This window comes from Phocoena sinus, chromosome 3, assembly GCF_008692025.1.
Source record: "Phocoena sinus isolate mPhoSin1 chromosome 3, mPhoSin1.pri, whole genome shotgun sequence".
Lineage (NCBI taxonomy): Eukaryota > Metazoa > Chordata > Mammalia > Artiodactyla > Phocoenidae > Phocoena > Phocoena sinus.
In genome coordinates this window covers 65,949,819-65,973,475 of record NC_045765.1, presented here as the reverse complement: position 1 = coordinate 65,973,475, position 23,657 = coordinate 65,949,819, and the positions used below count along the sequence as shown (strand labels likewise).

The following is a 23,657-nucleotide window of genomic DNA, read 5'->3' as shown; positions in this document are numbered from 1 at the left end:
GACCTACCTGTGCATCCCGTGGTCCCCTTCTTTACTGAATAACCCAGTTGACAGTGGCAAATGAAGGATCCCTTGGTGTTCTCACATTCCCCAAACATGCAGATGTTTGAATTTAAGTCACATTCATTCACGTCTAGGAAATTGATTTTCAACACCTTGGTTAATACTTGTTTATTCTAGTAATTCAAAAGCTATCTTTTAAACTGAATAGCATACCAATGAGATATACAAATAACGTTTAAAATATAATGTATTTGCAGGACACAGTATTACAGATAAATATATTGTCTTTAAGGATTTTTTTTTCAAATAATTCTTCCTTTTTGGCTTTCACATCTTCTAATACAATGGTTTGAATTTTAAAAATAACCAAAAAAGCCTTTTCTTCTTAGGTGCGCGCGTGTGTGTGTGTGTGTGCACACTGTACATAAATATTTATCCTGTTCTTATGGTACCCACCAATGCATGTTTTCATGTCCATTGAAGCCATGAAGCCATCATAACACAGACAGCGATACTCTCCAGGAATGTTGGTACACTGCCCACCATCACAGATATCAGGATTATTTTCACATTCATCAATATCTGATGATACAAAATCAAAATCAAATGAAAAACAAGGATGACTTTTATTAAGCTCATGCATTTTTTTCCATCCAGTTCCACACAAAATATGTAAGATATGTAAGATATGTAAGATAAGATTAACCAGATGTACAAAGTCTGTGTATTTTCCTTCCTGTACCTGCACACGACCTCCCATCTGGCATCAGGGCATAACCTTCACTGCAGCTACATTCATAGCTTCCTTCTGCATTAGTGCACTGGGTGTCACAGCCTCCGTTCATTATCATACATTCGTCAATATCTGTAAAAACATTGCCACCACGTTACTTGTCAGAGATACTTCCTTAAAAAAAAAAAAAAAAAAAAGAGAGTTTTTCTACTTCTTCTTAAACAGACAATGCTCCAGTGACTTTGGATTTTTCATGTTGATTGATCATTGTAACATTAGCCTTTCTTAGTTCCTCTCACTTCCTTTTAGACAGCATTTCATTTGACATTCAGCTCCAGTAACCTAAGATTAAAGAACTCAGATATACCATATAGGATGAAATATATATATAGAGAGAAATATAGGATGTTTCTTATTATAAAACCAAAGGTTCCTCTGCAAACACCAAACCATGGCATCTGCCCCCATTCTTAGATTTGTTTTTAGGACAAAGGACTCCCATCGGTGTCATTATATATTCCGTGCCAGAAGCATTCCTCGACTGACTTGAGAAATACAACTTCCAGACCTGCCTGGCCTACCCTTACCTGTACAGCCCTGCCGGTCTGGCGTGGCCTGGTACCCAGCATTGCAGGAGCACTGATAAGTTCCAATCATGTTTACACATTTTCCATTTCTACAGAGATTGTCACTCAGGGAGCATTCATTAATATCTATAAAAAGATACACAGAGTTAGTGTTTTATGAAATCACAACACCACTTAAACTATCAAGAACATGCAGCATCAGAGCAATGGTCTCCAAAGGGCTTTATTTACTTCAGGGGGAAGTAAGACGGTCTCTTGCAGCAATTCAAAGAAAACGCCAGAATCTGTATTTCTCTTAGTTCTATCTGCAACAGTGCTCTCCGGTGGAACTTTTTACACTGATGGAACTGTTACATATCTGTGCTGTCCAATATGTAGCTGTTACTGAGTGCTTGAAACATGGATACTGTGACTAAGGAACTGAATTTTTAACGTTATTTAATTTTGATAAAATTAAAATAGCCACGTGTGGCTAGTGAGTACCACATTAGACCACATCCACCTAGCACATGCCAGAAATAAAGCTTGTTAATACTTAATCTATGAATTTACACTGGCACCCTCGGCTGGTCTTAATTGGATGGTTACGTGTTGTCTAAATAACATGAAGGTTCCTGAGGGAAGACAGCTGGTTCCAAAAACAGAGGGGCTGAAAATAGGGCCCTCAGTTTTTAACTTTTCATGGCATTGTGTTTACAGGGCCTGGATAGGTGGATTACAGATTATATTGCCTGTTTTTAAGTAAACTAACCCTTATAAGACGGGCAGATGCCTTAAAGAAAATGCCTGCAAAGATCTGTGGAAGAAACTAGTACTAATAATGCAAAAAGAGAAGAGCAAGAAAATGGTAGAGTGACACTTCCTCACACAAGTTACTCGTCAAACACAATCTAAGGTAAAAATCAGATATAACAAGAAATTCACCCCAAATTCTCAAAATTACTAAGAAGACAATGTGGCAGATTTATGTTTATAATCATGAAATATTTATTTTATTGAACATGCAAAAATACATATTTTATAATGTACATTATATCATTGAGGGGAACTTTTTTTTCAGCTATAAAACCCATGAAGGGCTTCCCTGGTGGCGAAGTGGTTGAGAGTCCTCCTGTCGATGCAGAGGACACGGGTTCGTGCCCCGGTCCAGGAAGATCCCACATGCCACGGAGCGGCTGGGCCCGTGAGCCATGGCCGCTGAGCCTGCACGTCCGGAGCCTGTGCTCCGCAACGGGAGAGGCCACAGCAGTGAGAGGGCCGCATACCACAAAAAAAAAAAAAACATGAAAATTAATTAGCAAAATAAACTGAACTTAGAAACAGATCTCTGAATCACTGGTATCACAACCATGAATAAATATTCTGTAATTATCTGTGTGAAAAAGCTTTTTGAACTATTAAAGTGGAATTAAAAATATTTAAAACCTTCACCTTTTAAAAATGTCTGTTCGAAAAAAGAAGCAGACTCACAGATACAAAGAACAAACTAGTGGTTACCAGTGGGGAGAGGAAACGGTGGAGGGGCAAGATAGGGGTAGGGGTTTAAAAAAAAAAAGGGTTATTATGGGATTACACAAAAACATGAATGCAAAACTTCTGAGAATTGTAAAGCACGAAAGAATTTAAAGAATCTTTCATTGAATAAAAAAACTTAAAAAATAAATAAAATGGTCTGTGATTTAAGATTCACCTAATCATTAGCATAGCGATATAAATATGGGTTATAAATAAATACATGAGTAGTCGGGAGGTGTGCTCAAGCTATGTTTTTATTTGGGGGTGTGGGATCTGTCTATTTTAAACTGTTTTATTTGCTTACACTTTCAAGAAAGACTTACTGTGAGGAAAACATTTCCTGGCTAAATCAAAGCTTTAAAGCCTATGGAACGCTTCTTCAAGACCAGCCGTGGTCGCACCTACATCCTCCGCCCCCCATCCCCGAGCTCAGGGCCGGTAAAGAGGCCTCAGTGCTTCTGTGAGGAGGGGGTTGGAGCGTGAGCTCACACACAGGTGAGCAGACCCTGTGACGACTGACACGGGGCACCGAGTGCATTCTTGTGCACAGGTGTGCACACAGGCAAACTATCAGGGAGCAGCCCTTCCAAGGGGAGCAGCTGTCCCATCCCAGCTGACCCGGAGGAGGGAACTACAAGGCCTGACACAGGGTCCCTCCCACAGGGTTCTTTCCAGTGCGCTTGTAACGAAAACGAGGGGAACTGGGGTAAGCATCTTCTAAAGACACAGCCTGAATCCAAATGTACAGACTCTGAATTCCCAAATTTTAATCTGTTAGATTTCACAGGCCCAAAACAACCAGTTCATGAGAATGACCTCTGATCTTTATGATATTTACCAGTTGAACTGGGAGGGTTTTATGTGCTGAGGAGACAAACTCACCCACACAGTCCTCACGTGACGGTGACAGCTCATGTCCCAGTGGGCAGTCACACTGAAAGCTGCCCTCAGTGTTCACACAGGTGCCACCCCTACAAAGGAGAGGGTTACGTTCACATTCGTCAATGTCTGAAAGGTAAAAACGTGAGAGCCATTAAAGAACTCTGAGGAAAAAATGCTCACGCACACAGCATGGGAGAAAGATTCATTATCTGAGGTCATTGTGACTCAAACGTGAGACATGGGTTAATAAGAGATGGGATAACGCTCTCCTCACTTTATGATCAGTAGATAAAAGGTTAAAGTTCTACTCTGAAAAGATAGTGAGCTATCAAGGCTTTTACTTGTATGAAATGAGCAGGCTCATGAGAGGTAAAAATAAACAATATTCGCTTTATATCACTCTAAACTCCAGACACCATATGTCTCTATCTCTAATTATAGTGAAAGAAAACTCTTAGACTGATCACTTTCTGTATCCCATGAGCTGAGTCCTATAAGTTGCTAAAAATCAAACGATGGGCTAAAAGGTGGGCAATGCCAAGAGTGTGTGTAATAACACCCAAGTAAGGAAAAGGACATGGGATTCGCATGACAATATAAATTTGGGGGTCACCACCCACTACCATACATTTTCAGTGACTCCCTCCTCAGCAGTTAGTCTGTGGTGACTTCAGATTCTATAAATAAGCAGAACCCAGTCTCAATATCTCACTGCCATTAAGGCACCGAGGGGCTGGGGCTCCCCAAGAGCTATCGAGGAGCGGATTTCCTGTCTGACTCTTAGATCTGTTCTCTCTCTCACCACAGCTCCTTGCCAAGCACGCTGTTCACAGCTCTGAGACAGGCCAAGGTCGCACTAAGGAGTCTGTGCTACACCGGTTTGCAGATCCGAGCAGCTTACCCATGCAGTTCTTCATCATCATGAACCCGCTCTCGTAGCCTTCGAAGCACTCACACTCAAAGCTGCCCGGCGTGTTGACACAGATCCCACTCCCACAGAGGTCAGGAGAAATCCTGCACTCGTCAATGTCTAGTTCACAGGGTTTAAAAGAAATTCAGAAAACCACAGTGAGATGAGAAGGTGTTAGCAAACAGAGAGGTTTGGCCTTCCGAGCAAAAGTGCTGGAGGAAGCAGGGGCGAGGCGTAGAAGGATGCATTTTCAGGAGGTCACCTCGAGGGGGACAGGGCTGCAGGCATATTCCTTTCCCCAACTGCCAAAACTGTCACAGCCAATGGGCAGGGGGGCCCTTTTTGTCCGTAAGAATTCTGGAATTGTGGATTTCTCTTTGTGGCTTAGAAATGATAACAGAAGGATGAACCAAGCAACTGGGATATGAGCCGACCAAGGCAGGTGGCAAACGAGGAAGCAGTGGCCATATGGATGGAGTCCCATGCAAAACGCAAAGCCCACACTGGTTCTGCTGCATTAGCCCACGTCCGCCCTTGGTGCGGGCGTGAGAGGGCTGCTGCCTCTGAGCAGGGGTGGCTAGCCGGCTACAGAGACAGCCTCAGAGGCAGACGCGACCACTGAACCCTGAGCCGGAGAACGCGCCTATATGGCAGGGCCGTGGAATATGCCCCAACTGTGTTTCTGCGTCATATTCAGACGGAAGAGCCTACTGATTTAATTTTAAAATTAAAAACAAACGATAATGATGGGCATTTGCGTTTGTCAATTTTTACATACTACAGTAAATAAGAATCTTTAATAGCAGCACTTAGACTCTCAAAAATAGGATTCTCTGAGAAATCTCCCATTCCTGAAATCAAGATTTTCCATAGAGCAGTATGTCTGTAAAATAAGATTAAGAAAACATGACTTGCTTAAATATTTTTGTCAGAGTGGGAAAAATGTTTTTGCCAGCATCTGTTTATTCTCGTGAATTTAAATTTTTAAGTTTTTCTATCACAGGATTTATAAATGGCTAATTTGCACACGTTCTCTTGCGGGGGGTAGGGGGGGTAGTCTCAGCCCCTGCTTTCTCCCAGCTTTTGTTTTCTTTCTAGTGATTTTTCCCAAATGCAGGACATACTGAAAAAATGCAGGTACTTTCTTTTAAACAAAAGTCTCAACAAAATTGATTGATTCAATTAAGCAGGTAATAATATGCACACTAATTCTCTTAATTTTTATCTATCAGTATCTAGGAACTGGTGATGAGAGCCATATGAAGAACACAGAATAAGTTCAATGGCAGAGGAGGGACAGATTTTGGCTGATGTGATGTGGTGGGAGCTGCATAGTGTAGATTATGAACTCTGGAACCAGATGACTGGGCACAAATCCCACTTCTGTCATCTTCTGGGTGTAGGGGCTTGGGAAAGTCACTTAATTTCTCTGTGCCTTAGTTTCTTTATCTGTAAAATGGGGCATGTAGTAGCACCTGCCTCATAGGAGTAAGCGAACCAATGTTTCTGAAGTGCTGAGAACATTTCTTGTCTCATAAAGAGGGCAGTATATATGAAAGCTATTTGCTGTTAAGAATTAGCATTTTGGAGGAAGTGGCTTTTGAACTGATCCTGGAAGATGGCATAGAAATTCTAACTTTAAAGATGTAGAATAAATAGAAGGGCAAGAGATAAAATGCACAGATGAAGAAAACTAATGCATTTCAGAGAACATCAAGTTATAGAGAGGCTGATAATGGGTGCAAGTACAGGTAAGATGGGTACGGTTACTGAGGGCGCCAGCGTGGGGAGCAGAAGATGGGCCTTACATGCTGTGAAGAAGGGCAGCCAACCGTGTCCCACTGTCCTTTCACATTGCATCCCACAACACCGCAGTGCTGTCAACAAACTTCTCTTATACAGTATAAACGAGTTGAGTTTCAGAGCCATTAAGTGACTTGGCTAATTTCACACCAAAAACAGGGCAGTCAGAACTGGAAAAGCTTCTTTATCTACGTCTAGGATCATCTAAGTCAATAGAAGTTGTTTTGCGGGAAGTTATGCAATCCAAGCCCTGCTTTAGGATGAAAAACCTGGTGGTTGTGAAACTGAAGGATCTAACTGGAAACTTACTGGGGTGGGAGACGCTGGAGGAATCTGCAGTGTAGTAGAGACTGCGATGTGTTGCCCAGGTTCCCCTTCAAGAAGGAAGGACTCACGCGTCCTTGCCCTCAGCTGTTGGGACTGCGGCTGGCAGAAAGTCCTGAGGTGAGAACTGTCTTCAGGAAGCACCTCAGCTAAGCGGACCTTCCTCACAGTCACATCCCTTCTTGGGGCAGATGTATGCAAAGATTCATCATGCAGGTACATAAACACCTAGCCCCTCTGCCCTAACTCAAGACAACTGTGATGTGCTTCCCAGATGCAGAGCTCCCGGGGCAGGTGGGCTGAGGACCACGTTGGGACTGCATCACAGCCCACTTCTGCTTCCTTTCCCCCCGCTCCCAAGACCAATCCTTAATAACCTTCGTGCCTGCTAATCTCTGCTCAATCTGTTTCCTGAGGAGCTGAACCTACAGCAGCAATAATGTAGAAGAAATAGTACAAGTACTTGAAATAACCATTTTGATGGAAGAGAGGTGTCAAAATTAAGTCTGAGGCTTCAATCCTGAGTGAAATGATACTATTAATGTATCCAAGGAAGTCCCTAGGCAGAGGAAGGGGGATGGGACAAAGGGAGACGAAAACAAAGAGAAACTGTCCAGATGGAAGTTAGAAATGCAGGAGTGGAACTCAGGAGGACTAGAGAGCTAGAGATGGCACCTAGGAGTCAGCTCAACAGAGGCCATCCAAAAAGGCGTGATGGTAGATGCAATTCTGAGAGGCAGAATGTTCAGAAAGCAGAGGACTTTGGAAAATGCCCAAGGGATGGAAAATGCCAAAGACAAGAAGAATCTGGGAAGATTAGAGATGGAACATCATAGTCATGATAGGACAACTCAGATGGGAAATACCATGGAAGCTAAGAGAGAAGAAAATCAAGGAGGGGGTTGGCCAGAGGTCAAGGAAAATATGCACTGAGAGAAAGATTTTTTTGAACTTGGCAAAGGTGTTTTGCAAGAGTATATATATATGTGCCTGAAGGAGGGAGGTCAGCATTCAGGGGCTACAAAGCAAATGGTTACTTAAAAGAGAGGAATGAGAGGTGAAAGTAGGAAAAGAGCATGGTAGCTTGAGGGAAAAGGAGGGCTGAGGAGATGCTCTGCACTTGTTTACAGGTCTAGGGAAAGAAACCAGTAAAGAGGGGGAGATGCCAGAGAGAGAGGAGTGAACTCTGCTAAGAAGGGCCTGGAGAAGAAAGAAGGAAGGAGAGTGAAAGCAGAGAGTTTCGCTGGAAAATTGCAGAAGAACATCACATTTCCTTCTCTGGAAATGGAGGAGAGAGTAGGGCTGGAAAAGGACATATTATACCAGAGAAGAGGGTGTGTGAGAAGGGTCCTGGCAATCAGGTTTGACTTCAATAAAGAAGAAAAGGAATGAATAGCGATACGAGAGGGTGTGTAAGCCAGAAGAGGTTTAGAAGTGCCGCTAAGAGAAATTTATTAAGGGACGTAAAGAGGTGAATACAAGTATCGCTCAGCAGCAGCAAAGGCCTGGTTGAGGGCGAATGCAGGGACCTCGGTCACCTTTTCTCAGGCTCTCCCCACCAAGTGCAGCAGCCCCGAGTGGAGAAAACAGTGGTGAGGGGGTTAGGAGTCGGGGATTGGCATGGAAGGCACGGCAGAAAGACGAGATGGCAGAACTCCACAAGACCAGATGGATAGTTGTGAAATGCTTAGGGGAGAGTCTAGGCTGGGTAGGGCCAGGAGTGAATCACTAGGATCCTATGGAGTACGAAGCTAGGAAGAAGTCAAGAGAGACACTTCAATGGAGATCAGGAACGCGTAGTGGGGGCAGGAGAAAAGGGAAAATTCCAAAGAGAATATGTAAAACGAGAGTTCTGAAAACAAGACCTTGGAGACATACTTCAAGTGTTTGGAATAATTTGTTATATTACCTAACAGAAAAACTTGGAATTTTGTGTATTTTCTTAGAGAGAAGGATAAGGGTATGGATATGGATTGTGACTGAAGCATAATATTAAGAAAACTGCCCACAGAGGAGGAAAATAAGTTACAACTTCTCTATTACAAACCTTAAAATTTGTAACAGAATGTCAAGTTTATACAAGTGTTGATTTAATGGCTATATTCTTTAGTACTCATATATTCTGAAAATCCTATTGTTATATTGTTCTTGTAGGTAGCACAGATATTATTTTCATGCTCTTTTGCAGCTCTCTCACAAGTTTGCTGGAGAAGTGGTTCAGGCATCGGGAAAAGGAAATAAAAAGAACAATGTACATGTTCCTAGTGAGAAGATGGGCTTTTAAAGGCAATACTTCCCAATAGCAAAAGAAAGAGAGCCAAGGTTTACCCAGTACAACAGAAGAATAGTCTCACCTGTGCAGTTTCTTTCCTCCAAGTCTAGAGCAAAGCCACTATTGCAACGGCACTTGAAACTTCCAATTGTATTCCTGCACTTTCCATACGTGCACATCCCAGGGAATGCTTTGCATTCATTGATATCTACAGGCAGAACAGAGCTGGAATGTAGAGCCGGTTGATATAAAAGAGTAGGTCCAGCTTACCCTTAAGCTGGGATGAAGTGAGAGCATGGCATGGACATATATACACTACCAAATGTAAAACAGATAGCTAGTGGGAAGCAGCTGCATAGCACAGGGAGACCAGCTCGGTGCTCTGTGACCACCTAGAGGGGTGGGATAGGGAGGGTGGGAGGGAGGCTCAAGAGGGAGGGGATATGGGGATATATGTATACGTATAGCTGATTCACTTTGTTATACAGCAGAAACTAACACACCATTGTCAAGCAATTATACTCCAATAAAGATGTTAAAAAATAAAAGGGTAGGTCCATCATTTTCAGTTAAAAATCTAACGTGATGGAAAAGAATGTACTCAAGTAAAAATGTGGGATATCAAATTTTTCAATGATTACATTGATGCCACACAGGAAGTGCCAACTGTGAAAAAGATCCTGTATTTTTACTGAACAGTTCTGATCCTTTTATTTCTGACCATTTGTTTTGTAAAGTTTAGGGGAGATAGAGAACTTTTTGCAACATCAGGGCTGCATCTCATCAGGCTGTGCTGAGGAAAGCAGCAGTACAGTAGAAGGCTGTAAGAAAAGTGAGATTAGCTGCCTTTTTTAGTATCTTCACTTCAACACCAACTTGTACAGGTGATTTATACTCCTGGGCCATAAGGCTGGTTGCATGTTTTGTTTAACAAAGAAAATAAAGTGGGAAATCAAATGTTTAAGGCAAAATCAATCTTCAGAGAATGCGGAAGGTGAGCTTTAGTGCAGAGGGACCAAATGCGCTGCTGACAGTTACCTTTGTAAAATGGCCTCCCAGTAAGAACGTCCCCTCTGTTAGCAAAGCCAGGCCCCCGGGGGCACAGGGTCTCGTACTCCGTGGTGCCAGGTTTGGGGCACTCCTCACACTCAGTGCCCCAAGCCGCCCCGACTGCACAGCAGCAGGCATCCATGCGGAACTTCCCAGGAACAGGATGGACGCATTCATCCTCATCCCACTTCAAGTAACACTGCTCCATGCGGATATCTACAGGGTGAGGGAACCACAGTTTGAGATTAAGCTGTAAGATGCACTGAACATTCACATACCAAACACCTGCTTAGGCCCTGGGATGAGGCCAGGCCCTGGAGACACACTAATGAGCAGGAGACAGAGTCCCTGACCTCCTGAAATGGATACCATAATGACAGTCATTTAAAGAGAGAACAGGTGGGTTCTCCTTCAGTGTTACCTAATCTCACCTGACACCTTCAGGAAGAAAAGGTTCCCTTGGGATAAGATTCCTTCTTATCATCAGCTATGATCCTTTTTTTTGTATCACTGACATCAGAAAGAATAAATAACTTTAGCATATTTTAGGGCCACTGAAATATGAGCAATTCTGTGATTAGTGGGGGGAAAAAAGCATTTGAATTACATATGTAAAAAGTTATAAGAGCCTGGTAGAGTAATCCTGTGCCTTTACTACTGAGTTTCATATCAATATTTACATCAGGAATCAAAACATTGTCAACATATGGCCTATGAATGTTTTGATTTTAATATTAATTTTGGAAACCTTTGGATAGTACATGTGCTTTACAGTTTGTTGCAGTCTCCACTACTCCTTATTACCACCTCACTCATTTATGTTAACTTCTTGGCCCCTGCAAGCATCTGAGTTTGGAACTCCTGATTTAGATCAACTTCTATCAGAGCAGTTTATCTCTTTTGTTCTCAGAATATTTTCCATTTTCATATGCCAATCTCTTGAAACCTTCTCACATTCACAGCCATGGTAAGTTATTGTAGCAAAATTTAAGTAGTGACAAAAAGCATTTAATGATAAAGATGTTAAAAAAAAAAGCATTTAACAAAGTACAAGGATGAAGAATCCGATATATCCTCTTAGAATATTACAAAGGAATGATTTTGAGTGATATTACTGAGAATTTATTTTGCTGAGTGATAATTTAAAATCAATGATATAAATTCATATATAGCATCATTTAGTTACTGAAGGCAATTTGATTTCATTAGTTATTGGACCATACTGATACTATTACTTTGTCATCTTCAAAAGATACTTTACATTTTTCTAAACTTTGGAGATAATTTAAGAATAAAACTCCAGAAAGAAGTTTTCTTTACAATTGGACTTTGGATATTATAATTTCTAAACAATTCCATATGATTTTTTTTCCAAATGATTTTACAGTCATACTTTGTATCCAAATTTAAATATGCTGTCAAAACTTAGTTTAAAATAAAATTTGTGTTAATTATAATAACTAAACTGTATGCTGTTGCAAACTTTTTTCCTACTACTAATTTTAAAAATCCCTGTTTTTAAAATACTTTAAAGATCTTTGAATAGAATAATTTAAAAATATTTATTATAGAGTTTTGGAATAATTTTTAATATATAATTTTTTTAATACTTAGTTAATATATAATTTTAGAATACCTATTTAAATACCTTGAAGATCTTGGAATATAATACTACCATTGCTCACACTTTGTCTACAAGCTTAAATTTCAAATACAAGCCTATGTAAAGTTATTTTACAAACTAAAAACTTACTGTTTCATAAGATATTGGGAAAAAATCCCTTAAGTAAATAAAAAATTGTTCAGAGACAACACAGAATCAATAGAAGTTTCTCTTTCAATCATGAAACTTAAGTTTAGTCAAGAATAACACTGATAAAAAATAAAGTCAGCTAGGCATTTCTATAATACAATGCTGACAGAAAAAGCTTCCTTATTTAAAATCTTTAGAAAATAAAGCATTAAGAAAATTTAAATTCTGAAGATGGTAAAGGAAAGGGTAGGATCAGTCAATATTTTCACACAGAAGCCACATCCAAACTTTGCCATGACTTTCCCCACTGTCTTGTCAAGGAGCATAGCTGCAATGGGCTGGTAAATGTTAAACTTCAAACGTGAGTCTCCCATTTTTTTCAATGTTCAAAATATACATAGTTCTCTTCTTCCATTGACTCAGTGTGAAAGACTAAACAGCCTAAAATATCTGATTAAAGAACTTATAATTTTTGTGTGTGTGTGAAAGTAGGGACTTGAAAATATATTTGTACGGCCCACGCTCATAGAAGCATTATTCACAACAGCTGAAACCCAAGCATCCATCGACAGATGAGTAGACAAATAAAATGTGGTACATACATACAATGGAACACCACTCAGCCTGAGAAAGGAGAGAAATACTGATACATGCTACAACATGGATGAACCTTTAAGACACCACACTAAGTGAAACAAGCCAGTCACAGGAGGACAAATATCATATGATTCCTTTCCTATGAGGCACTTAGAGTAGTCAAATTCATAGAGACAGAAAGTAGAAGCATGGATGCCAGGGGCTAGGAGAGGGATAAATGGGGTGTTAGTGTTTAATAGGTACAGAGTTTCAGTAGGGGAAGATGAATTTTTGAGATAAATTTGAGAGTATACTAACTTTCTGTATTATACAGAAACCATTTCATTTAAATTCATTCACTTGAAAAATATCCTCTGGTGAGTTTCCCCCAAATATCTCACTTAAAGCAAGTTTTCCAGCTATAGACCAAATAGTTTTGGTCAGGCCACTCTCCAAAAAAATAAGAAAATTCATGCTTGGTTTCATGCATAAAACACAAGACAGCATGGACTTACCCAAACACACACGGCCAGTTCCATCCAACGTAAGGCCTTCAGGGCACTCACAATGAAAAGATCCTTTGCTGTTAACACAGCGTCCATTTGGGCAAACGCCAGGAAACACCTCACACTCATTAACGTCTGCAGGGAAATGAAGCAAGCAGAGAGAAAAAGACGTTACAAGTAGAAAAAGCAGGTGTAGTCTTACTTCCTGTATAGCATATTCATTCTGCAATACAACGCAGATTATTACTTGAGTTAAGCAGAAATATTCCACAACGAAGCCACCGGGTTTCCTGGGTACCAGCTGTGAAAACTACCACAGTCTTGCCCGTCCATAAAACACATCCCAGACATACACCTTTGCCAGCTGTTCTGTGCCTTAAAGGCTAGTGATGTCCTCACAAAAATTCACCCAACAGCATAAAGAGGAGAAATGGGAAATTCTAAGCTGTTTCCTAAGAATATTATTCTAAAACATTTGTTGACTACATCTAGTATTTTTATTGAAATTCCAAGGTTTTTGAAAGTGATAAATATCTCCAAAGTGTGAGTGAATGTTAATTTTTTTAAATTAATTTTAAATTCTTTTTTTTTTTAAACCCCACATTTGTTTATTTATTTATTTTTTTGGCCGTGTTGGGTCTTCATTGCTGTGCGGCCTCTCTTCATTGCGGGCCTCTCACTATCGCGGCCTCTCTTGTTGCGGAGCACAGGCTCCAGACGTGCAGGCTCAGTAGTTGTGGCTCACGGGCCTAGTTGCTCCGCGGCATGTGCGATCTTCCCAGACCAGGGCTCGAACCTGTGTCCCCTGCATTAGCAGGAAGATCCTCAACCTCTGCACCACCAGGGAAGCCCCAGTGAATGTTAATTTTAAATACTGCTCTAAAGACTTAACAATGTCATTCAAGAATGCACCCACCTTCACAAGTAACACCTTTAATCCTGGCAAACCCTCTTGGGCAAGCTGTATCTGTGAGAACAAAGGACACATTTTTACTTCATTACAAAAAACACAACTGTCTTAAGCTCAAGAAACAGTATAATGGAATCTAAATTGAACTAAATAAAAACCACAATCTGGGCTTTAGAGGCAAAGGACTCCAGCTGCCCTCTGTTCAATTCAGTGGAGCACATGACATGCTGTGGTAACTCCATTGGTGTTGACCCATATTGAGATTCTCATAATTTTTCCTACAATTTCCTTTTGCTTTCACACTGTCAACCAAATCACAAGTAAACAAAAGATTTAGAGAAAAGAGACATCATGCTCTACTGGGACACATGCAAATAAGAATATTGGAGGATACAGATAGTCACCCAGTAGCTAAATTCTAGTTGATTCCCTTCCTTATCCAAACTATTCAGAAGGTCTGCTTATAGTAAAAGGATAAACCAAATACATATTTCAAGAAGTGAATACATTTTACGAGAAAAGACAACATGTTGGGGAGGGTAATGATCTTATGGTCTGCCTCATGGTGGAAATATACAGAGAAAGAGATGCCTATTGACGAAGAAGCTTTCCGATGCGAAGCCCAGAAGCCCGCTGGCCAGGCTCCTACCTAGTTCACACCGCTCACAGGGGCTCCCCCAGGCAGCCCCGAGGGTGGCGCAGCATTCGGATTTCAGAGTGGCTCCATTAATGTTCACCTCACAGCGGTTGTCCTGGATGTTGAGCCAACACGTCCCTTTCAGGCTGTCTGAAAAGGAATAGGAAATAGTGGGGAGCTCTCATCTCTGAAGAAAACAGAACTCAGTTCTATACACCAAAGGCATTATTTAATAGTATTAAAAAACAAAACCTTATTTAAAAAACTTTTTTATAGACATTTACACGTACATGCATTTAACTATAGCATATTACATACATGAAAATTAAATATGGTACTGTATATATTTCACACGATATGATAATTAATACAATTATATCTATGGGTATTCTAGGAGCAGCTGCTACTGCCCACGATTTCGTACTGGGATTCGCAAATACAGGGCATTACTGTTATAAGATCATTACTTGTATGAAAAATATTCATAAGACTTATTCTTTATGGCAGATACTTTGATATTTAAGATTTTATCAAATAACATTCTCCAAATAATCTCCTTCTCTTTTAATTCCCCACCAAATAAACCACACACAATTTCCGTTCTGTTGGAGAGAAGCCAGTGTCTCTCCAACCGAAGATAATTATTTGATGAATAATTTGAATAAAAGAAATCTTAAAGATAAAAAAAATAAACATCACTCATAAAACCACCATTAAGACACACCAAGGCTAATATTTGATGTATTTTCTTTCAGGCATCTTTCTATAATACATATGTATAGCCTTATCTCTAGTTCAAAACGTAACACATGTTTATGATAAACTACTTGAAGAAATAGCAGAGAAAATATAAAAATCACCTGTAATCCAACCATCCAGAGGCAACTACTCCTAACTTTTTATACTATGTTTCTACATCAGATTTAAGTTCTTCCTTAAATGCCCATTAAAAAACCAATTTTGAAGCAGAGAAGAGGAATCCAAAGTTGACATGGCAAGTATTAACTGAGTAAAATAAATCATATGTGAAGTTTTCCTTGCAGTACTGTGGCTCTCAGTTTACTGTGCATAACATTACCAAGCTTCTTGTTAAAATGCAGACTCATAAGTTTCCAGGTGTGTGGCCCAGGAGTCTGCATTTGACAAGCTCCTGAGGTGATCCCTCTGCAGGTGATGTGTAAAACAATTTAATAAAGCTTAATAGCGTAGTGTGGTCACAATCTTGGAAAACAATAAAGAAAAAGGCTATTCCTACAGTATTTATATTTTTTTCATTTTTTAAAATAGACTTTTTTAGAGCAGTTTTAGGTTCACAGCAAAATTGAGCATAAAGTACAGAGTTCCCATATACTCCCTGCCCCCTCACACACACAGCCTTCCCCACTATCAATATCCCACATCAGAGTGGTACATTTTTTACAGTCAATGACTCTATACTGCTATGAATATCAATATCGTGTACAGGTTTTTGGGTGGACATAAATTTCAGGTCATTTGAATAAATACTAATGAGTGCAATTGCTGGGGTGTATGGTAAGAGTATGTTTAGTTTTATAAGAAACATCCAAACTGTCTCCAATGTGGCTGTACCATTTTGCATTCCCACCAACAATGAATAAGTTATTGTTGTTCTACATCCTTGTCAGCATTTGGTGTTCTCAGTGTTTTGGATTTTCACCATTCTAGTAGGTGTGTAGTGGTGTCTCATTGTTTTAACTTGCATTTCGCTACTGAAATATTATGTGGGCATTTTTTCATATGCTTATTTGCCATCTGTATATCTTCTTTGGTGAAGTATCTGTTAAGATCTTTAGCTTATTTTCTAATTAGGTTGTTAGTTTTCTTATTGTTGAGTTTTAAGAGCTCTTTATATTTCAGATAACAGTCTTTTTATCGGATATGTCTTTTGCAAATATTTTCTTCCAGTTTGCGGCTTGGCTTCTTATTCTCTTGACCATATCTTTTGCAGAGCAGAAGTTTTTAATTTAATGAAGCCTGATTTATTAATTACTTCTTTCATGACTCATGCTCTTGGTGTTGTATCCAAGTCATTAGCAAACCTAAGGTCATAATAAATTAATATAAACATAGACATTACACCCTTCACCAAAATTAACTCAAAATGCATCACAGACCTAAATGTAAACTACAGTATTTACTTTAAAACTCATCTAATAATAAGGTCAAATAAAGTTATACTGCTAAAATCAACAATAAAAAAAAATACAGGGCTTCCCTGGTGGTGCAGTGGTTGAGAGTCTGCCTGCCAATGCAGGGGACACGGTGGGTTCGTGTCCCAGTCCAGGAAGATCCCACATGCCGCGGAGCAGCTGGGCCCGTGAGCCATGGCCGCTGAGCCTGCGTGTCCAGAGCCTGTGCTCCGCAACGGGAGAGGCCACAACAGTGAGAGGCCCGCGTACCGCAAAAAAACCCAAAAAAACAAAAAAACAACCAGAAACACAGAAAGGGAATTGCAGTGAAACTGGCAGGCCCATGAAGGGAGATGTTGTAATCTGATTCCCTATAGAACAAGGTAGTGGGTAAGAGCACATTACCTACAACCCAAGCCCTCTGGGTCAGAGGATAAAACAAAACAATTCTGTCCTTGACTGAATACAAAAAGTTATGGGGCAAGGCTGTGGGGAAGAAATAGGCAGTCCGTTTGGTTTTTTCTGCTTTGAGATTCAGTTTGGATAAAAACTGTATGCAAATGAAAAAGATTTGCTCAAATGCATTTGTATCAGGTCTCAAATTACAGGTTTTTTAGATGCTTAAACCTGTACATCCCATAGCACAGAGGAAACTGAGATGCTTGTGTAAGGCTACTGTGTATTGAAATGGTCTTTTAAGGACTGGGTTAATTACTGATCTATCACTTTGGCTGTAGTCATTTTAAGTAAGATATATTCTAATAATATTTGCTAATATTTATTGAGGTAGCAACAAGCACTGTTAAAGGCTTTCTATGTATTAGTTTATTTACCCATTAAAACAACCCTATAAGGTGTGAACAACTTTCAGATGAGAAAACTGAGGCACAGGGGTCAACTAATTTACCCAAGTAAGGTCACCCAGCTAGGAGAGTGTCAGCATCAAGATTCAAACCTGCGTTGTATGATTTCAGAGGCTTTACTCTGCTTCTGTAGGCTGGTATTGTATCAACACTGAAAAGTCCCCAAATCCATCCATACACACACATATACAATCCATCTCTATCTCCTGACTGTTTTTTCTTTTGTGTGTGTACCTATATACCTACACACACACACACACACACACACAGAGTCACAATATAGACGTAGTTATATAGTCAGAGGTTGGTTAAGATCTCTGAAAAAAATAAAGCAGGGAAAGCAGATAAGCTAGAGGCTACAGTAAAAATCAAGAAGAGAAATAATGGTGGCTTGCACTGGGGGTTGTTGATCTTGGTGGTGAGAAGTGGTTGAAATATGGATAAACTTTAAGTACAATCAATAGGATTTACTGATGGATTAAATGTGCAGTTTGAGAGAAAGGCATCAAGGATGACTCCAGGATTTTAGAGGCTGGCAATTACAAGAATGGAGTTACCATTTGACAAGGCAGAAATGATTCTAGGAGACACAGATTTAAGCTGAAAGATAGAAATTTGCTAAGTCTGAAATGTCAACTAGACACCCAAATGGAGACACTGTGCAGATAATTAGAAATACAAGTCTGAAATTAGCAGACAGATTAAGGATGGAGAGAGAAATGTGAGTCAATGTAGAGGCCATCTAAGCATGAGTGTAAGACAGAGAAGCAAAGAGGTCCAAGGACTGACCTGTGAGACATTTCAAATTGGAAAACAGGAGAATATGAAAGATTTAACAAAGGAAACTGAGAAAACGGGCCAGAAAAGTGAAAGGAAAAGAAGAGGAGGCCATAAATGAAAAAATTCTTGAGAAGGGATGAGTGATGAACGGTACTAAACGCTGCTAATAGGCTAAGATGAGGAGCATTGCGCCTGTCGTGTCCATGCCCAGAATGCAGATCCAAGCCAAAGATGAGGGAGATTGGACTAGATTATGCAGAGCTATCAGATGTGAACAGTGTAATGCAGGAAAGATTAACCAAATTTATTGTTCTATTATATTTAATCATTTCAACCAGCATACAGCAGTCTCTTCAAGCAGTTTATAGAACAGTTCAAGATTGGTTTATACTTAGGAAGTTTGCATAATATCTTCTAAATCCCTAAATATTCTTTGTATCTAACTAATTCATGTACATTCTGACAATTTTAAAGTTTTAATTATATCAGGGAATTTTTATCCAGTTCTAAATTTAGAGATTTGGCCCCTACCAAGAACAGCTTGCAGGCTAATTACTGATTAAAGCCATTTGACAGTCCTATTAAAAAGTACATTCATAATATTTCCTAAGTATATTTTACTATTAACTCCCTTTTTAAAACTAGAATTCTGTTTTTAATAAAAAAAGAAGAAAAAATGATGTCTAAAATTTTAAAATATTAAGTAAATTTCTTTCTGAGCAGCTTTAAGCTGGGATATTCAAATATGATCACAATGAATGAAAACACGTAACACGTTGGCTGAGAAAAATATGGTGGTGTTTAGGTGTACAACATAATGACTTGGAAATAGAAAGTCTTTGTTCCTTTTCATTAATAACTATAAGGGTAAAGGCCAAAATCATAGACATGTTTATGACAAAGCAAAAACTAAGATATCTTTGATGCCCAAGTGGCATACAGAGTTAGTTTTCTGAGACATTAATTGACTAATGCTGAGTTCATTTCCTTTGCATAATAAAACGAGTCTATCTCAGTTGGAAACTGTGGCTTAGCAAAAATATTTCTGCCTTACCAGATCCAACCCACACGTCCTCCCCGCAAACCAGGAATTCTGTGAGAAAAAAAAGTAACGCCCTAGGCAGATGGCAGTCTATTTCCTAGTATGGAGAGCTGAGCAAGGCTCAAATTTCACCAGCTGTACCTCACTGGGAGATGAAGAGTTGGCATTTCCAAAGGGAAGGTTTTCATTGAAACTTTGGACTTGGTCAGTTCTCCTGTGACAAACAGGTACTCTAAGCATCCAGCTAAATATTGCTAGCATCAGACATAATACTGAAAATACTATTGTCTTTGGAAAATACTAAATTGAAAATTGATATTGAATAAATAACAAACAAAAACAGCCAATTTATTTGGCACTATGTAAAACTGAAACATCTCCCTAACTACTTGGAAATACATATTTAGTGCCCTTTAAAGGTGGATACTAGGTAATAATATGAAGTATGTATACCTAGCCAGTGTAGCCATAGACACTAGAAGCAGGAAAGAATGACTGGGATCGTTTTTTTCCCTTACATATGCTAAACGGTTGCTTATAGTGATAGATCAGACTATTTCATTTTATATATCTCCTATCGTCAAAAACTGACCTTATATGTTTTGAGATACATTGAAAGATGTCTTGGAAGTTTTGGAATCTTTCTCTCTTAGAGATTTCCCAAAGCAAGAAAACAGTTATCTTCTCTTCCTTGGAGCTCATAAATTTATGATTGATGGGAGAAATGAAAAAAAACAATAAATTCTTTCTATTTGTTTAAAGTTTAAACTCTTCAAATTCTTGTTAACTGAGTCCAAACGCGATCACATTTCTGTTTACCATTGAAGGTTGTTTATAAAATGTATGCAGTAAGGATTTGATTGTATTGATGCCTAAGGCATTCCTGGGGAATGAATATAAATATGTGTGTGGTATGGAAATGCTTATAACGTATAGCATAATATATATACTTATAAGAAAGGAACGCTTCCCAGAATCTAACAAAATATAAGAGCCTGTCCAGTTTATGCTATCATGTTGTACTCCTATCTTGATAACAAGAGAAAACAACTGAAGTAACTCCTAATTATTAGCTTCCTGTGATTGTGTTCTGTTTTTATCCACAGAAGTCCTGAGGTCTCTGCTTATCTTTGTAGTGAAACTGAAACATCAGCACCATGTATGAATCTTACCAATACAGATCAATCCTGTAGAGCTGAGTTTGCTGCCAGGAGAACATTCACAATGGAAAGATCCAAGGTTGTTCCTGCAGGCCCCATTGACACATGGGTTGCTTTCACATTCATTTATATCTACAATCCAGAAGGAAAAGATTCTGTTAGAGCTGCCATGTGTTTCTGGAAAATATTACTCCAACAAGCCATGCTATGCCAGAATGTCTGGTAAGCTTGGCTCTTGTAATTTTAATATGGTTCTATGAGGCATAAAGTGAATGGGGAAAGGAGAAGTGCATTTTACCGTGTGAATACACATGTGCACGGCCGGGGACTCAGTAGGACTATAGGAATCAGCCTATTTTGAAAGGGTTTAGCATCTAAAGCTTCACTGTTTCACTACAACTTTACATAAATTGGATTCATTTTCTCCCATAATAAGATGTAATTTTCCTGTGGGAAATCTGAATTCTGATTCCACGGAAAGCAACATATTCCTGGGTGCAATGTGTGCTGTGCACAAAAGTGACTGTTTCTGTCATTTGTGGCTCCGAGAGGTTTTGGAAGAATTTAAAAAGCCTGTAGTAGAGACAACATATCACACTGCTGGCTTTAATTCCAAATTTCTGGATACAAATCAGGGAATAAGGGATGAAACTTTAATACTGGGTACAGCATTCTCCTCTAGCCCTTATCCACCTTCCCGTTCACATTTCCATGTTTGGTGTGAGACATTTTTGTGGGCCTCTCACTGTTGTGGCCTCTGCCATTGCGGGGCACAGGCTCCGGACGCACAGGCTCAGCAGCCATGGCTCACAGGCCCAGCCGCTTCCGCGGCATGTGGGATCTTCCCGGACCGGGGCACGAACCCGTGTCCCCTGCATCGGCAGGCAGACTCTCAACCACTGCGCCACCAGGGAAGCCCCCTGGTGTGAGACATTTTTAAAGCACAACTGATTGTGCCAAAATTAAAAAGAGAAAAAAATCTTTTAATTGTTTTAAATAGACCTTTACCATCATTAATTTGATCTGAGTCCTAAATCAAATCATATACCATAATCTAAACAACTCCTGTTGACGGTCAGAAGTATGACGGTCAGAATTAGAGTATGCCTATGTTCTCAAGTGGTGACTAAACAAAATGTCAAGCCAATAAAGTTAAATAGCTTAACATGAGTTAATTAAAAATAAATACAAGATTTAGCTAAAGTGTTTAGAAACAATATCAAAGACTGACCTTCGATATAAATTAAACCACTCAATTTAAGGAAGAGAGACATGGATTTCTTTCTGTATTTGGTTAACTATCCGAAACAGGTCAACATACCTCAAGATTTTTTTTTTGAACACTACAGTTTCCGAGTTCACCATAATACTTATTTTTTTCTAAACACCTCTTTGAATTAAACATGAATACTATATATACCAAGGAAAACATGCAAATAAATAACTAGAAGATTGTAATGTTTACTCTTGAACATCTCAAGTCAAATACAAACTAAACTGGTTCTGAAAAGGCAGGGCTTGCTGATTTTCAAGTCTATGGACTTGAAATGCAAATTTAAAAATCCATGCGGAAAACAGTTATGTTCCTTCTTTGCTATTTCAAAACTACTGAAGAAGAACCCAGGTATAAAATGAATTCTTCAAGTAGAAATTGTGTGAAGAAATATAAATGCATCTTTCTTTCAGGTCATTTGTAGCAAGAAGGCCTCTTAAAAGAAAAATACAAGAGCAGGTTTTATAAATATAGCACAGATTTGGAATGAAAACATCTATTCCAGAGTACTAAAATTCTTTCAATAAAAACACAATGTAAAAAAGAAATCAGCCAAAAAAGCAGCAGATACCTAATCTGAAGACAGATGATATACTACCTACTAATTTTATTTGTAAGAAGCTCCCCAGAAGAAAAATGTCAGTATCATATACTTTCAAAATCCCTATTTTATATTAAGCAATTATGAACTCAAAAACTATAAACACATGCCATGACAGCTACAAATATAAACTGTTTAATTTTTCTTTAAATACAATGTTTTTATGTTATAAATGTCATGGAACCAGGAACTGAAACAGTTCACTGTACATTCCTGGAAATAAACTTCAAAGCACATCTGGTTTACATTTAACTAGTTATGTCACTGGAAACACAATCTAAACCACAGTGCTTGCTATAAAAATTTTAACCTTCACAGTCTCTCAGAGCTCAAACAAAAAAGTAAAATAAATTTTTGTAACTTCAGTTTGAAATATCAGAGAAACTTGATCACTGCTATTTATTACGTATTTAAAATAGCCTGTTGAAAACAAGAATGACAAGCAAAATTAGTGAATCTAGCAAATATATATAGAGAAAGCTAGAATCGGCAGTGAATTGGCTGATACTGATAATTCCCTGCCTAGTCTTTGGAAATTAGTTTAGAAAGAATAGCATGCAGAGAACTGCTTCAGGCAGACAAATTTATTGTGTGAATGCAAGGCTGGAAATAAGGAGGACACCCAAGGGAAAAAGATATCCGTTGTCTGCAGGTCTATTTCTTTTTTGCAAAACACTTAATAAAATGCAAATAACTTAATAGTGGGAAGAAAGTGTAGAAATAACAGTTATTTGTTTGGATTTCTCACCATAAATCAATTTTATTTCCACAAATGTCATAAGGCTAGAACCAAAATATTTCTCTATCATTTCTCTTTTATTTACATAATATGAACTTCTTTCTTATAAACGACAGATAATAAAACATATTTCGTATTAAAGAAAAGGCTCAGGTTTATCAGAAACAATTATCCTTTGGACAAAATAAGTAAAGACCATGTTTTCTAACCATCACTGTTGCCTGATTTGGTATTAATATGCCTTAATATTTATGTAATCATCCAATGTCATACTATTAAACACCATTAGCTCCTACTCTTCACTTTTTCACATAAGTAGGCGAATCCCTTTTATTTACCCTTTGGTATTTCACCTCTCAGTACCCTTCAACTTCATCTTACTCGTTAAAATGGAAGAAATATGCTATAAATATTGATGATTTGGTATGCAAACCAAAGTGACCAAACTGAATCAGACACCAACCATTTAGTTCCCCGTTATGTGTCTCCCTCACAAGAGCACCAAAGGGTTCTGTCGCTATGGACAGGGAAACCAGTCCTAATAATCATCAGCTTCCCAGTTAAATCAAGATGATACCCTTAGTTATT

General features: G+C 39.0%; 1 protein-coding gene across 1 annotated transcript in view; it reads right to left on the bottom strand.

Annotated features, from left to right (window-relative positions):
* Positions 1-23,657, bottom strand: part of FBN2 (fibrillin 2) — a 247,569-nt gene that overhangs the window by 60,786 nt on the left and 163,126 nt on the right. The window contains exons 20-31 of the mRNA XM_032626668.1: positions 20,469-20,588; positions 14,474-14,611; positions 13,831-13,881; positions 12,924-13,049; positions 10,068-10,295; positions 9,112-9,237; positions 4,622-4,750; positions 3,721-3,846; positions 1,324-1,449; positions 746-868; positions 460-585; positions 8-133 (exon numbers count right to left, since the gene is read on the bottom strand). Of these exons, the coding sequence (XP_032482559.1) occupies positions 8-133; positions 460-585; positions 746-868; positions 1,324-1,449; positions 3,721-3,846; positions 4,622-4,750; positions 9,112-9,237; positions 10,068-10,295; positions 12,924-13,049; positions 13,831-13,881; positions 14,474-14,611; positions 20,469-20,588 (1,545 nt within the window). The remainder of the gene's footprint in view (positions 1-7; positions 134-459; positions 586-745; positions 869-1,323; positions 1,450-3,720; positions 3,847-4,621; positions 4,751-9,111; positions 9,238-10,067; positions 10,296-12,923; positions 13,050-13,830; positions 13,882-14,473; positions 14,612-20,468; positions 20,589-23,657) is intronic.